General features: G+C 41.4%; 1 protein-coding gene across 4 annotated transcripts in view; it reads right to left on the reverse strand.

The window, feature by feature from the left end:
• Fbxo15 (F-box protein 15) overlaps nucleotides 1-17,393 on the reverse strand; it is a 48,515-nt gene extending 31,122 nt beyond the window's left edge. For 2 of the 4 annotated variants that reach the window (XM_057788952.1, XM_057788955.1), the window contains exons 1-6: nucleotides 16,823-17,022; nucleotides 12,341-12,451; nucleotides 7,726-7,830; nucleotides 5,609-5,851; nucleotides 4,626-4,835; nucleotides 1,548-1,674 (exon numbers count right to left, since the gene is read on the reverse strand). In XM_057788952.1, the coding sequence (XP_057644935.1) occupies nucleotides 1,548-1,674; nucleotides 4,626-4,835; nucleotides 5,609-5,851; nucleotides 7,726-7,830; nucleotides 12,341-12,451; nucleotides 16,823-16,950 (924 nt within the window). In that variant the 5' untranslated portion in view covers nucleotides 16,951-17,022. Of the gene's footprint in view, nucleotides 1-1,547; nucleotides 1,675-4,625; nucleotides 4,836-5,608; nucleotides 5,852-7,725; nucleotides 7,831-12,340; nucleotides 12,452-16,822; nucleotides 17,230-17,254 lie in introns of those variants that run through there. The other 2 variants (XM_057788954.1, XM_057788953.1) reach the window with 2 other exon arrangements.
• Nucleotides 17,394-17,401: the final 8 nt, after the last annotated feature.

A 17,401-nucleotide genomic window follows, 5' to 3' on the forward strand; every position in this document is an offset into this window, starting at 1 on the left:
CATATACTCAAATGCATGTATACATATATACATATACTTGTGTGTGAACAAAAGAGAGAGATGATTTCAAGCTATGTCAAACTATTTTCAAAAATAAAGACAATCTGATAAGACCCTGCAGATGTCTGGTAAATTTCATAAACTGAACATTACTGGACAATGTTTCTCCTAGTTAGCTTCAGCTGTCAACTTGATACATCCCAGAATTACCCAAGAGTCCCAACCGAGATTCTGTCTGGTCAGAACATCAGTAAGATCGCTGTCAGACAGTCCGTCTCAGAAATGACTGCATAAACAAGACCTAAACAATAGCACAACCAATAGGCATGCTGACATAGAAAAAGGAAACTGTCACACAGTCCCATGTCTAGACAGAACTACAGGCAAAGAATGAGAGCCGAGAGACAGAGAATTATAGCTTTTCCCAGGACTAAGCTCCCTAGTTAGTTCTCCACTAGCAAGTTCTAAAACTACATACACAAACAACAAAAATAAACTCAGCAGGTTGTATTCGTATATTTCTGCATACATACTGATACATGTATATGTAATAATAATAGAAGGAGGCTATCAGTTTGAGAGTGGGAGGAGCATGAAAGGGGTTAGAGGGAAGAGACCTGTGAGTGGATACAAGGAGGGGTAAAAAGGGGAAGTGATATAATTCCATAAAAAAACAGGTGCTGGTGGCACAGGCCTTTAATCCCAGCACTAGGAAGGCAGGCAGATCTGTGAGTTCGAGGCCAGCTTGGTCTACAGAGCTAGTTCCAAAATAGCTAGGGCTGTTACACAGAGAAACCCTGTCTCAAAAAAAAAAAAAAATAAAATAAAAATAAAATTTAAAATATAAAAAAAAAAAAAAAAAAAAAAAAACGAAAACTCTAAAGGATCAGAACTCAGCCTGGCCTGGTGAAACAGAGCACACAACCTGAAAGAATAACTTCTTAGATATTTGACTCTGAAGGCAGAGTGTGTCCCATGTCACATCCACAAGTCAGATCTTAGAGACCTCCATTTGGGCATGCATGTACTATCAAGAAACTTTGGCAAAGAAAGACTTGAGAGTGGAACATAGACTTCCTGGGAGAGGAAGAGGGGAAATGCCCTAATGTTAAAGAAATAACTGTCAGTAGAAACAGGAAGACAGAGGAGGTGCCCATCATGCAGTCAGCACTGAATGCTTCCAAGTCTACATCAGTCTCACATATAACAATGTGCAAACGTGCAACTGTCAAGGGACACGGTACAGTCCATGCTTGAACTCGATCTTACATATATAACAGTGTGCAAACATGGGACTGTCAAGGGACATGGCACAGTCCATGCATGAACTCCATCTTACATATATAACAGTGTGCAAACGTGGGACTGTCAAGGGACACGGTACAGTCCATGCATGAACTCCATCTTACATATATCAGTGTACAAACATGGGACTGTCAAGGGACATGGCACAGTTCATGCATGAACTCCATCTTACATATATAACAGTGTGCAAACGTGGGACTGTCAAGGGAGACTACACAGTTTGTGCATGAACTCCATCTTACCTGCCATAGCCCCACCAGGAGACCAGGATTTAGACAGAATATCCGGACAAGTCTGTCACAGCCAAAGATGGTAGGCTCCCTTAAATGATCCAGATCATACTTTGCAATTAAAGACAGCCACCGTGGCCTTGGAACACCATGCCAAGAAAGAAGAGAGATTGTGAACATTCCAATAAGTCTTTTTGTCAAGTCTTATTCATGTAACTAAAAATGCTTTTGAAGAGCACTGTATACACAGTGACATGCTCAAACCAAGTGACAGAATCATAGAGCCTTGTACAACTGAGAGGCAAATACACCAAGTTTCCACCCTACTATGTCTTTCTTTCCCTCACTCTTCCCCTGAGAGCAGATGAGCCTTTTTTCCAAAGTTTTTATAAGATAGAGCTGAGAAACAGTGAAAACTGGAATATTAGAACAGGAATGTAAGCTGAAATCATGAGTGTTTTCATGAGAGAGTCACACAGAATTCTCAGTCTTAGTCCAAGAGTAAATACTCAGATATGTGGGAGACACCTTCAGTATGTTCCACGTTAAGACAACACCATCTACAAATACAGTGCAAGGCAGACAGCTCAGGAAGCTGAAAAGGAGCTGAGACCTCAATAGTCAAGCAACAGAGCCAGAGCACTGGGCCAAAGTCCCCAAGGTCCTGAACACAGCATCTGGAATTGACTCAGCATCAGGTACTCAAGACAGCAGGTATCAACACAGACAACGAGCGAAACAAAGCTGGGTCACCCGTGGCACTGTTTCAAACAAAGGCGGGCTGCAAGGCAACAAAAGCCAATTGCAGATCTCATGGGACAGGATTAGCACTGTGTTCACAAGGCATTTTTACTCTGAGAACAATAAGTAGGTGGCAGAACTGGCTGGTGAGAAGACTTGTGACATATGAACTAAAACAGACTCAGCACATGAAGAATATGCCTGGAGGATGACGAACACAGGACCAGTGACACACGTAGAAGTTCGAGAAAACCCAGGGGAACCTTAGCTCCAGCTGACAATGACTCTACGACACACAGACTAGGTCCCACCATGTGACAACAGCTGCTCAGAGGGAAGGCCGGACAGTCCAGACAAAGAATGCCATGACGGCACAGCACACTGAACAGGTGCTCAATAGCTGGCGGCCATTGCTGCTGCCACAGTCAAGACAGAAAGTGGCAGCTAGGTAGAGATGGCAGGAAGCCTCTTCCCTCACCTTCAACATAACACAGCTGGGAAACTCTCTAAGCATGGCTATGAAAATATTAACAGACTCCAGGGACAAACTAAGTCCTCATTCACCTAGGCTTTACAAGCCGGTCCACTGAGGCCTCGGAGAACATTCATTAGACCACCATTGTCACAAACGTGGAGGGCACAGGGACTGAGAACAGAACACTACGAGAACTGACAGTTAAGAGCTCATCTAGAAAGGTCTGGGCTATAGGGCAATGATCTGAACACGACTCCATGAGCACTTGCGATATTCCCAGAAACACTGCACAGCAGAACAAATGCAAGCTTAAGTAAAGGCGCAAAGACACAAAGATCTGTTCTCCTTCATGATGAACGCACTGACCTACAAACTGTAGAGAGGGGCCTATCAAAGCAGATCCGTGGGACACACTTTCAGCTCTGCTTACCAATGCCAATCAAAGGCTAGCCCATAGAGTTTAAATGGAAATAAATTACATTCGATTAAGTTTCCCCAATGAATTTTAGCATTCATTGCTATGCAGTAACTAGCACTCCTGACCTTGGTGGCAATTTCTGGGAACACTATACTTTTAAGTGAGTTCTATAATTCAACATAATATGATCTGCAATCCATAGTCTTTCAAGATCATTTTAACTAATGTTAACTAATTTGTATCAATGCCTACAAACAAAAATCCATGATACACTAAGTAACACCATTCAATCACAACAGTGCATTGTGTGGATTCCGACTCCAAACATGATTTCAGACTGTATACAACTTACCTACTATATCAGAAAAACTTGAAGTTCAACATACAAATTTCAGATTTATCCAGATAAAAATAGCACTTAAAAAAGTAACTATGTTGTCAAAATATATCTAGTAATCTAATTAGGAAAATAATCCACATTTTTACACTGATAATAGTTTCAGAACACAGCAAGCATGGGCAGCAAGGAGAGGTCTGAGTATGATCACTAAGCAGCCACAGAGTTGGCACTACAAAGGAGCCAACAGCAGGCCCACTGCAGGGAAACCATGATATTCACGTCTCTTCTCATAGGGACAGAGATGAGAGGGAGCCATAAGAACTACAGTAAGCAAAGACGGTAAGAAAAATCACCATAGAAGACACTGCTGCAGAGTCAAAGAAGTGGGACAGGCAGCAGCCCAACCACGGAGAAGGCATCACTACTACACGCTGCAACAGGTCTGATATAGAAATTGTTAGCCTGCTGGGGACATAAAGATCTACAGCTCCAGAGTCCAGTTCTACAAGACCATGGTCACTATGGAGGTGGCATGTGCTGTGAGAATCAGGAGTGAGCCTTCTAGTGCATGAGCGCTCAGCACAAAGCCATCCCACAGTCGGACCTACGGACTTCACAACTAAGTCTCTTGATCTTCACCTAACAGCCATCAGCATCATATCAATGTACGGGTGAGAAAACAGAGGTGGAGTCAGGTACACATGGTCACATATCTAGTAAATTCGAGAGAAAAATCACACAAAATAAGTGATAATTGTATTTATAAAGTACTTAAACAAAATTAGTATATAATTACTGAAGAATAAGCTAATCTTATATTGTTAAAACAATTAAAAGTGAAAATGCAGAAAAGTCACACATTTTCTAACAAACTATAAAATAATAAAACTATTTAGAACTAGACCATAATTTTTACTATTATAAGATTCAAGAAATTTTAATTTAGACCTAATGTGACAAGCCCAGTATCTTCTGTTCATAGCAATGCAGAATGGCAGGAAGGCCTCTGACACACAAGTGAATGAAAATACATGAGTGGTATTTTTTGATTACAAAGAAATGCCAATATTTAGGTACCAGGAGTCCTTGTCAATGTGCTGATGAATTAGTACTTACCCATATGGGTCGAAGGTTTTACGCCGATCTGCAAAAACTGGCATCATACCACACAAATCCAGGGTGGACAACATGGCAAGCTTCGGCCAGTTTTTGCCATACCACACAACAGTGACAGATGTATCATTGAAGGAAACATCAACATGTTGCATGATGTGTTCTTTTCCACTTTTCTCTCTTAATATAATTACAAAACGTAGGCCAAATACTCTAGAGAAAGAAAAGAAAGCTCAAAGTGCTTTCAAAGAAAGAACTCTGCATCAACAAACACACACATACTTTATATATATTTCCATAATATCTACTTCCTTAAAGACAAAAGTCAAAATCCTTGGCACACTTCTGACATATTTCACCCACAGCACCTTCTGAACCTTTCTTTCCTCCAGCAAATAATCCCTGTTCCATGACTAGCAGTTCAGACAATGGAAGGGCATCTTCAACACCTACTCAATATCATGAGGCTATTTCTTCTGTTTATAAAAACGTAAGCCAATATCAAAATGTCTCATAAATTTTACACACACACACAAAATCAGAGATAGCACCCTCTAATATAAACTGCTCACCTAGTCTAGGAATGTAGCTCAAGGTATCCACTTCCCCAGCACACATAAGGTCCTAGTCTAGGAGTGTAGTTCATGGTATCCACTTCCCCAGCACACATAAGGTCCTAGTCTAGGAGTATAGTTCGTGGTATCCACTTCCCCAGCACACATAAGGTCCTAGTCTAGGAGTATAGTTCGTGGTATCCACTTCCCCAGCACACATAAGGTCCTAGTCTAGGAGTGTAGTTCATGGTATCCACTTCCCCAGCACATGCAAGGCCCTAGTTTCAATCTTTCAGCCTGCAAACTAAGTAAGAACCTTGCACATCCACTGTATGTCTAAAACACCTGGATATGACAACACTGGGTTAGAACCTGGACGATCCCGTGGTTCTGTCCAGGAGCCAGTGAAGCATCCAAGAGCAGCCTACACACCTGAGGACCTCTTTGAATTTCGTAGGAAGACCTGTGTAGGAGTTAACAGGTTTGGCAATTTGGGTTAGTGCTTCTTTCACAGATGAGATTTGCTTTGTAATATACTCTTTCTTCCAGTATCCGCCTTCTTTATCCTCAACTGACAGTAAGCTCACAGACATGGCTGTCTCCTCCACTGAATGAACTTTCCAGTGGGATCTTTTGGATGCAAATGCAGCTGAGTAAATTCTTCTCCAAATAAGACTGGAAGAAAGGGATAAAGTATAGCAATGTGGAGGGACTATAGAGTACCTGTAACAATATATTACATTAGAGATGCACAATAACTTTTAATTTTCAAATAGACCAATTCAATGAAGAATTTGCCTGTCTACATACAGTGGACCATAGTCTGAAATGACATGTTTTAGATCCACTATCCCCAAAAGCACATAAAAAAGGGAAAATCCTATTTCCAGAGTCAAGTTTAAATTAAGAATTCCATGTTACTTGGGATCATCAAATGTTGTCTTTCTGCTAGATGACAGGAAAGTCACAAGTATACATAAGAGTGAGTCTGGTCTTACTGTGGATATGTATGTGTGTAAGCTCTGTACACACATGCAAAATAATGAGTAAGCATAGTCTATATTCATTCTGCTTCCTATCTTTAAATTTTAACAATGAACATGCCTGCCCCAATTTCAAAAAAAAATAGTGAAAGTAATTAAAATATAACTTTATTAAGTGTTTGTTAAGCTTTCCTGAGCACACATGTCAATTGTTACTTAAGTAATTCACACACATTAACTCATCTACTCCTCCCAATAAATACATGAGGTAGCTGCTGTTTTCACCCCCACTGTACAACAGATTATATAATTGCAGCCAAGACTGGTATATTCAAATATGCATGAATACACACACATTTTAATGATTCAAAAATTATCTATATTCATTACAAAATTATTGTCAAATGCCATCTAGTAGTTGATGTAGATAAAACATGTATCCTCTCGCATAAGAATTTCTTGTATCTTTTTAAATGAAAAGACAAGAACCTCCCTCCTCAATTAGAGCAGGTACATGTTCCCGGGCAGAGTGAGAAGTGTGGAGGACAACCTTAGTGAGAACAGAGGGTTTACTATGTTTCCTCACTTAAAAGGCAAACACCAAAGCATCAAAGATATATTAGACTAGTCATTTCAGAACTAGATTATTCATTACTATGATCTGAAGAAACTGTAAAAATATGGATTCCAAACCACTAAATCACAATTCAAAGCACTGAGCCATAATCTTCACAGATGCAGAGTTAGGAACCCAAAGTCTTACATTTTCCCAGGTGACTGTGCATCTTCTTGCATGAACTAGAGTCTGAGAACCACCATAGAGAATGTTCCCTGCCTGCCATGCTCCAGAATAGAAAACCCTGCACCCTTTCTGTCATTCCCCACACCTTTACCTTCCACATCGAACAACTACATTCCTGCAGGGTCTATATGGAGTCAATATTTGCATGGTCTTTGATGCTGAGTAAGAGAGAACCCTAAAAAGCCAAAAAGTGGGTACAAAATGCTCAGTAGATATTAGGGGCACTCCATCTCTCTCTGTACAAGAGGAAATTCTAGGTACAGGCCAAGCTCACAAAGAAAAATAGAAGCAGTGACTCCTCTTTATTCATAGATGCCCAAGAGTCTAACTGAGGAGTCTCCCTGGTTCCCAAGCCTCCACATGCTGTCTCTCTCTCTCTTCCCCTCTCTCACTCTTTCCATGTATCAAGTACATTTGACTGGTAGATATTGGAGGAAAAGCTATATCAATTTAACAGTCCCCCCACACTTGTTTTTCTATGGTCTGTATGACCGCCAGTAGAGAGCACACCATCTGCCCAAGAACTAGATGAAAAGCTCTGTGAATGAATAAGAGGAATAGGCTTTATCTTCAGTATACACAAAGAATAGCCTGATACTCAGAAATGCAAATGTTTGGAAATACATGACTACATGTAGCATTAGACACATTATTGTCTAAAATAGGATTAAAATTAATTCTTTTAATTTTTAGCAAATGGCTGTCTACTAATTTTCATGACTTCTATTATCACACAGAACAGACAGACATAGTATTCCCCTTACTTGTCACTGGCCAAATGATAAAAGCGTCTGTTCACACATCCAGTGCCCAGCAAGCTCACAGCATCCAAGTAGGAAAATATATTCAGCAAGACTTCAGAGGGCATTCTGAGAGAGGAGAAAGAAAATTAAACAAAATTGCAGATAGTGAATCTACAAATTACCCAGAATACAACTGGCTATGCATCTCTAAAGAGAGAGCTACTACCATACTCATCTGTTTATTAGGCAAACTCTTCTCTCGTCCTCGATTAATTTCTTGATTGTAATTTTCTGGTTATTATAGTTCTCATTGCATAGACCAATGAAGAGAGCATAAGACATAGAGAACTGATTTTTTCAGTATGTCAACCACATCGGTTCAATGACTCTATCATGAAGGTGTTATCCTCTGCTGAAATGCAGGAACTAGAAGATGGAAACACATTCTCGCCATGAATAATGCTGCTAGAATTGGAAACATTAACTGTGTTCACACCAAACCTGCATTTCAAGTTCTCATTCACCAGCCTGCTAAATGTCCTCATAGAGGGATACTTCCTCTCTAGTTCAAGAAAACTTCAGGCTTCATAGTCTTCTGAAGGGCTTTATGTCTAAAAGAATTGTTATACTTTATTATCGAGATTCCTTCTACTTTCATAGTTGCAGAATTCTAAACACACCACAAGAATCCAGCAGCATGAGGAAATCAGAAATGGGCCTCCGAGCATCTGTATCAGCATTTAGCTGAAGGGCAAAGGAACAGGGCTTTGAAGACTGTTGCAAGAGATGGAAGAAGAAACACACAGCGATAAAGGACTAAGAAAACCCTTTGGGGCCAACTTCAAATGGTTTAGTCAGTCTCTACTTGTGACTTTAATAATTAAAATAATTTTATTTATTAATAGAATTCAGTAATCAAACATTTCATAGAGACATGTTAGTCCTAAAATCCTGAAAATACTAAGAAAGAAAACTGTGGATCCTTGGAGAGAGGCAGCTAATTCTTCACATACTTGATCCACGTCACCATGTGAGTGCACCCACTCTTCAAGGCTTCTGCAAGAACAGGCAGCCTCACCTTAGTTAAATCTTCCCTGCCCTGCCCATGAAATCTTTAATATTCATAATCAGTGTTAGATACCTTCAATGAGAAATGGTAGAGACAACAAAACTGGGGGTGGGGAGTTTTGGTACCATGCTGGCTAGTGTTAAGCCTACTTGACACAAAGGGGATCACCCGAGGAAGGGCCCTGAATTGAGAAAATGCTTCAGTAATATAGGCAGGCCTGCAGAATATTTTCTTAATTAATGATTGATAGAGAGGTCATAATGGGTTGGACCTCAGTTGTGGGTAATACCATCCCTGGACGCATGGTCCTGAGTTCTATAAGAAAGAAAACTGAGCAAGACAAGGGAGCAATCCAGGAAGCAACACCACCACCCCAACCTCCCACACCCCATACCCTTGCAACCCCCACGGCCTCTGCATCAGGTTCCAGACCAGTTTGAATTGCTGCCTTGGCTTTCTACAATGGACTAAGATTCCAAACACGTAAGTCAAATCAAGTCTTTCCTTCTGTCACAGTGTTTCATCACAGCAATAGAAAAGTACTAAGGCAGTCACCGTCAGGACTAGCCACTGCATGTCCTTTCATATTTTAAATTTTTTATAAAAGTCTGTGCCTATATTTTTAAATTATTACAGTTCAAACTAAGTTTATCATAAAGACATTTCAGAAAGGTATGGAGTAACTGTAGGGATTTAACTGAATAAAGTCCCATGCAAGTGAGGCATTGAGTAAGTTCCATCTTTGTAGCCACCAGAGTTGAGCATGGGGAGATGTACCTTGATCCCATCTATCCTTCACTGTTCAAAGTCCTTTGAATAAATGCTCAACCATAACTGAGACATATCTACACAACTTTATCCCTCCCAAGGCTCAGGGGACATCCTGCAAGATAGAGGGAAAGAATGGAAGAACAAGAGAATGCAGAAGAGTTCTGTGGAATGCCGTTCTCTGGACATGACAGAGCTGTTACTCCAACTCACAGCAGCATTGGTGACCTACACAAGACCTGTATAATACATTCATATTTACTACTTAATGACTTTGTCACTAAGCTGGACCAACCAATGTTTACACCCATGTTGGGCTGCTTTTTATTGGATTCTAATTAATTCACATAATCCCTGGAATGAAGATAAGGAATAACAAAGACAGAAAGGGCATAAGTAAGTGAGACAGAACAGAAACAAAGATCGGGACAAGAAGTTCTGCTTTAAGCGAATGGTCTTCCCTAAGAAACTCAGCTGATTTGTATTTGTTCATTTTCAATACTGTGGGGATAGTCTGAATGGGAAATTGTACCCCATAGTCTTAGGTATTTGAATGGTTGGTCCAATCCAGTTGGTATTGCTATTTAGAGGGGCTTATGAGGTGTGGTCTTGCTGGAGGAAGTGTGTCACCAAAGGCAAACTTGGAGAGGCCTTGCCCTACACCCGGTCCCCTCTCTACTTTGTGTCTGCAGTTCAAGATGTGAGATCTCAGCAGGCTGCTCCATGGACTCTAACTCTCTGGAGCCATAAACAAAATTAACTTTCCTCTGTAAGTTGCCTTAGACATGGTGTTCTATCAAAAGAACAGACAAGTAACTAATACAGTGACTGAACTACAAACATGTCTTTGCCCATACTGTACACAACTAATCCACTGCAGTATGTGTGCACTCATCATCCCCACCCTTACCCACCCACTTCTTCAGAGAACGCTCCTTCCATCTATCAAACCACCTTGGCCCTGGATCCCACCACGTCCTCAAAGGCTTCAGTCTTCTATTCGGGCCTCCCTCTTCTCCAGCATCGCATCAGCCTTTGAACCATGACCAAAATGTCTCACCTTAATATATACCTACTGGCCCAAGCCCAGCTCTCCCCAAGCTTTCTCTAGCTGCTACACAACCTCTGCAAAACCACTGGCTGCAGAGCTTTAGGGAAGATAAACAACAAAAGAAAACACACCAGCTTATCTCGACGTACTGTCTCTATGTCCATGCCTCCTCTTCTTTGTTTTTCATAATATAAATACAAAACACAAAACAACATAAAAATAAGTGATTGGCCCTCCCCTCTCATAGGTTTTTCCTGGATCCTTGGTTGCTTCTCAATGGTCCAGTATCTCTGGGCTTCCTCATAAGACAAGTTTCTCTCTTCTTGCCCCAAATCCCCCATCACATCCAGGAGAGCTAGCACTGGACCTGTGGAGTCTCTGCAAACTCCTTGTCATCAACAGGACTCTCTCCTGCATCACCCACTCATCTCCACAGCAGTACCTTCATCCACACATCTGCCGGAGCTAACAGTCTGTTTACTCCTCACAAGGACAAGGACATCTATTTTACTTATGAATAATGTCAGCTATACCTCCAAATGTTCCAAACTTGCCTGTCTCACTCTATCCCTCTTCCTGATAGAGAGACAAGGCATGTAAACAAGATATTTTAGAACTCCAGCTTCTATCCAGGATCATGGGAGCCTATGCCTTTCCCATCACACTAGCTACCCGGGTACCTCTCTTAAAGTAAGTCTGTCTCTGTACCTCTGGGTTCCCACTCTGGTACCCTCTTCTCCAAGGTCTTTAATCTCAACTTTTACTTTCCATCTTCAAAGTCACCTCCCCAAGAAAGCCTTTCCTTACCACCTGATTGTATTATTCTACAGTATGGAATTCATTCATTTCCTTGACAGCATGCACTCCAATTTATAATTTTTCATTTAAAAAAAAAAAACTCTCTCTCACTAGTCTATCGCCTTCTAGAAAATACATGTAAAGGTTCACTGTGTGTCCCCAGAATCAGGTACAGCATCAGATCCAATTCCCAGAATAAAGGGTCTTAAACATAACTGATGTCTTTAATTATCTCTTTTGACTTCTATGTGTAAAAACATACTAAAATAAGTACATTGAAATGTACATAAATAATATGGTACTGTTGGCTGAACCAAGTATGATACAGTATTAAATGTCCAATTGTGAATTACTTTTGCAATACACAGAGTCTTCAGGCTTTGTATCCTGAATGTCTCTCCATGAAAATACCAACATTACAGGGCTTCAAGGGATGATAATTACATCAATGTATCCCACAATGGTATTGCAATACACATCTATAGGCATGTTAATACCAGTTCACAATTTTTTTTAAAAGATTGAATGAATTTTGGTTCCAATGGTCACAGTATAAATGGTCACAGTGACAAAAAGTTCCAAACCACTGACCTAAAAAAAAAAAAAAAAAAAAAAATTCCATATGCTATACAACTTCAGAAAAAACATGATCTTCTTTTGGCTTTCCACTGGTTCTTATCTACCAAGAAGTGAATAATTAAGAAGAACAATTTAACAGAAGGAAAATTCAGTGTACTTGTCACCTTTAGAAGTTTAGCTTCATAAAACTAGTCTAATAAGGATAATGGTGACAGGCTCATGACTCATGTCAAACTCTGTGTTGTACATTCTTCCTACACAATCCTATTCTTAGAAAGCTCAAAATAGCAACTTGGTATATGCTGCACTACAATTTTCTCTAAAATCCCCATGCTTAAAGCCCACTGCCCCATGAGAAGCAGGCTACGTACCTGTCCAGGGATACAAAACAGATGGACGAGGACTTCTCATTGTGCTGGCCATGCCTGGTATACTGCCTCACCACAGGTGAGCCTCTAGCAAACTTAACTCCAAAACCCTTTCTGAAAGTAAAAGTGAGAAACTCAAGTTATATAATAATTACCAAATGAAGTGAGTTATCTGCTCCCCTTTGCAAAATTCTGAAGGATCAATAGACTCCAAAGATTATTCAATGCAAAACTTCATCTCTGAAAATAAAGAGGGGGAAAGGGAGAAAAGAATGGAGGGGGATGGAAAGGAGGGGTCCAAATCAAGTGTGTGGTAGGTTAATAAAGCTAAAATCTGCACTTTACAATGCAGTACTGGTGCTCATTACAGAAGGCCAGCCCGTCACCGGGGCATCCCCAAATGGATGTAGGGGAACAAAGGGAAAAGGAGAAACATGCTGTCCTAGTTCATTTTACAAATGCTCTAACCCGGAAACAATTTAGAGGAGAAAAGGGCACGTTACAGACTATAGTCCATCAGTACAACCAGGAACCTAGAGGAGCTTGAGAAGCACAACCCATGGGCACTGATGCTGGGGGCTCACTCACAAGCTCAGATTAACTGGCTTTCTACACCCCAGGACCGCATGTGCCCAGTGGATGGTGATGCCCACAGTGGGCTGGCCCTCCTCCATCCATTAACAATCAGGACCACATGTGACCAGTGGATGGTGATGCCCACAGTGGGCTGGCCCTCCTCCATCCATTAACAATCAGGACCGCATGTGCCCAGTGGATGGTGATGCCCACAGTGGGCTGGCCCTCCTCCATCATTAACAATCAACACAGTCACTCACAGCCATGCCCTGAGGCCAATCTGATCTGGGCAGTTCCCAACTGAGATTCCCTTCTCAGGTGGTTTTGGGCTGTGCCAAGCAGACAATTAAATCTATCTAAAACAGATATATTGAGAGGCCATTTTCAATAATATAACAGAAACCTACTGAAGGTAGAATTCATAGATTTTTTCATAACTTCCTACCTGTGAGCTAGATCTGTCAAGGCAACCTACAACTTTGTTGATCTTCAAAGCAGTTTCTAAGGATAGCATTGACTATCCTCTAGTTAACCTTTGATTTAACTATCTTTAGTTAGGCACAGAAATCCCTCTATCCTAAAGGTTACCACATTTTAACATCTTCTAGTCAATAAATTATATTTTAATTGACTATCTTTTTAGAGATACATAAAACAATGCATCTTATAATTAACAGCTTTTCAGATGTAATGACATAAATATACTCTTTCAAAGTTCCTAAAACAAGTCTGAATTGGGTAAGTCCTCAACTGATACTTCCTAGCAGACTGGAGGAGATCTGAAATAACAGGAAGTCACAGTCCACAGATCCCATTTTTAGGAAGTAGCCCCGCTGAGTGCTCTTAGTGAATATTTCATTTTTCTTGGAGATCCCTAGAAGCTACTTCTTTGAGCAATGCACAACATACACACATCAGTTGCTGATACACCCCCATACCCTGTGTGCTATTTAAGGTACAATATAGAGTACATATTACCCATTTCTCACTCACCAATGCCTAACCACCTTCAGGATCAACCTGGTTCCCAAGACACATTTGGATTAACATCTAAACACACTTTTTAAAATCAGAATTCCATTAGAAACATGCTTTAACTCAAGAAAATGTGCTCTCATAGTTCTCCCAAAAAATGTCCAGCTCAGAGCACCAAGGCTAAATTCACTTGCTGAGCAAATCTCATGAAATGAACAGTTATCTCTTTTCTGAGTGTGTGTGCAAAAACTGTAGTTGATGTGTATTATGGCATCCTCACAATCAAGCTGTTCACTCTCCCTAAACAATTAAGTAATGATTAGGCAGGTAGGTACTTCTTGGCACCAGTTATTGAGAAAAGAAAAAGGTACCAAAGGCTTTTCCCTAATCTGATACCAAACAGATATGCCTGTCTTTGACTAAAGCATTTACTACAGCTTATTTACCAGTTTATTCTTCAGATACATCTTAATGGTATATTCTGTACAAAGGAATGTATTAAATGCTTTAAAACCTACTGCATCCTATATTTATAAGAAAAGCAAGAGTAGTTTATTACAGACATGGTTTTTAGGACTTTTCTTAAAACACTGCGGCTCCTTTCTAATGGCTTTCTTCTATCTGCCTTTAAAAAAGACCCCCTTGCTGAACACTGGCAGTGCAATCCTTTAATCCTGGCACTCGGAAGGCAGAGGCAGGCGGATCTCTGGGAGTTCAAGGCCAGCTTGGTCTACAAGAGCTAGTTTCCAGGACAACCTGAGCTATACAGACATACCCTGTCTCAAAAAAATAAAAAATAAAAAAACAAAAAATAAAAAAAAAAAACTCAAAAAAGATCCCTTCTCCCTTCCTCTCGTTTCATAGAAAAGACAACCAAGTCTCCAACTAGATAATTAAAAAAAATATCGTAGTCCCAAGCTAGAAGAGGAACATCCCCAAGATTCTCCTGACCACCCTTTTGGAGTTCTTTTTACCATTTCAAATATTTATCAATTTAATTTTGGCATGATTGAAAAGCACATCATCATTTCTTCCTGAAACTGACTTGGCATTCTAAATGGGCCAGTCCACTAAACAATCGGTGAACTGAACACATATCTTCAAGCAGCTCTATGTCAAACCCACTGTTTAGTTTGGAAGCATCTTTCAAGTACACAAAGAAAAGGTCAGAGAAAAGAATGACAATGGATTAGCAGTAAACAATCTCGAGTGAACATTTTTCCTGAGAGCTTAGAATAAGTGCAAGACATTTGTAAAAGTGATTTTAAATTGTATTTGTTAGTGTGAAATAAGTCAGACTAGATATAAATTAACTAAACTTGACATGCATTCTGTTGTATTTCTTAGAGTACATAATATTTATAAATGTTAATTCTCTTTGTAGCCATGGCTGTCCTGGAACTCACTCTGTAGACCACGCTGATCTTGAACTTGGAGATCCAGGTGCTTCTGCCTCATGAGTGTTGGGATTACAGGGCTAATAACTGCCTTCTCAAAGCATAGTCAAATTCACAGGTTGAGAGGGAGCAGGTTCCCACACCATCATGAGAGGTACTTTATTTAAATGGATCTATCAGAAGGCTCACCCAACTTAAAAAGAAATCAAAGACTCTGACAACATTCTTCCTGCCCACCCATGTAGACCACTATGTAAAGAGTAAATTGAGGAATAGAAAAAATTTAACTTAAACATCAACCTTCCAGCTTAAAGGCCAGTCTTTCTCATCTTTTTACAAATAATGTCACCATCCTGTCACAAACCTCATTTGTCCAGCATCTTGAGAACTCATTCAAGAACTATTATAACAACACCATCTTTCTGAAATGGTAGACATAGGGACATAGGAAGGATAAAGGACAGGGCCCTGGAGTTGGGGTCAAGGGACCTAAGTAGTTGACATAACCCATTAGCAGGTTATTTGTGCCTACACAAGGATACCTGGGTGCTTTAGAAGCATGCACTCAACTGCTGCATCTATACATCAAGAAGCCTTAGGAATAAAATGAAAATCCTCAAGATGTAAATACTTGCCAGGCATGGGGGCACACACTTCTAATCCCAGCACTTGGGAGGTGGAGGCAGGCAGCTCTCAGTGACTTTCAGGACAGCTAGGGCTACATAGAGAGATCCTGTCTCAGAAGAAAAGCAAATTCTTAGTATCATCCCTCCCCAGTGATCTAACTGGAGTGATGGTACAGTGCTAGAAACAGGCCACAAGGAAGCAAGTTAACTAAGGTACTTATTTGGGTGAATAAAGATTTCAGAGCCTTTCCCACATGTGTTAACACTGCTCTCTCTCACTGAGAGAGGAATATTCTTTGGCTTAGATGCACTCCTTGAGAGAAACAGAAAGCCAACCTTGAGGACGGAACAGTCATCGTGCAGGCTCGTACACTGACTAGAAACGCAGCAAACTACAACAGGGCTGCATAACAAGATGTGGCCGTCTAGAAAACTTCTTGAAACTCCGAGGAAAGCCTCGAGACCGTCCCGATGGCAAGAAACACCTCCTTAGCACTGGGTTTCGATGGATCCATTCTACTCCATGTTACAGAGCCATAGAAAAAGCTGATTCTCATTTTGAAATCTATAAAACGCAGGTCTTCACCTGTCTTCACAGGTGCGCTGCCGCAGGATTCCAGCTGTTGGAAGTCACCATAGAGCCTAACCACGGGACAAACCAATGAACGGATGGAAGGCTTAGTAATACCTGTTACCTCCTTAGAAAGCACGTCTACTTGTGTCCTAACTTGAGGTACCCTAGGTTTCCAGGATGGAGAGGTTTCCTTTTGTCGTTCTTACTGTTTCCCGCGTTAAAAAATTAAAACAAGAAACAGCAGTCACATGCCAGAATGGGACCAATGAAAATATTCTGGAAAGAGCAGCGGGACGGGATTCCGAAGGGAGAACCACCCACGTGCCCCGAGCATCACCTGTACGCGGAGCGCCCCGCGGCCGCCCCCGCGCTGTCCCGGGCAGAGCCCTCACCGTGCAGGGACCCGCGCAGCGCCTGAGGTCCGAAACGTCCCAACCGCGGCATCTGGCCGCGTCCGGTCGCCATGGAGACACAATGCCGAAGTGAGGCACCGCCCCTCGCGCATGCGCAAGACGGCGGCCAGCCTTGCGCGGACGCGGGTCGAGTTTCCCCGTGGACAGCTCCGCCTTTGCGTCCCGAACGGCGTCCGGGCGCTTCCGGGTCGGCGTCTTTGCCGCCCCCGTTATGCCGGTGAGGGTTCGCCGGTCACAGCGCGGGACCATTGGCCTGTGGCCCTGTTCACCTACGTTTGTCAGCTGATTTCTAGAGAGGAAACGCACACGCTGAAATTGTCCCTTTCTCATAATTATGGCAAACCCATGACACGGACTTCTCAGTTGACAGTCCTATGTAGAGAGGCCATGAGAAGACTCAATTCACAACCCGTTCCAGATGAAAACAAGTAGTCATTAACATCTCCGTCTCTGCCTGCCATAAGGACACTGAGCACACGCACAGGAATCCGCACAGAGGCGTC

Source organism: Chionomys nivalis, chromosome 14 (genome assembly GCF_950005125.1).
Source record: "Chionomys nivalis chromosome 14, mChiNiv1.1, whole genome shotgun sequence".
NCBI classification, from domain to species: Eukaryota; Metazoa; Chordata; class Mammalia; order Rodentia; family Cricetidae; genus Chionomys; species Chionomys nivalis.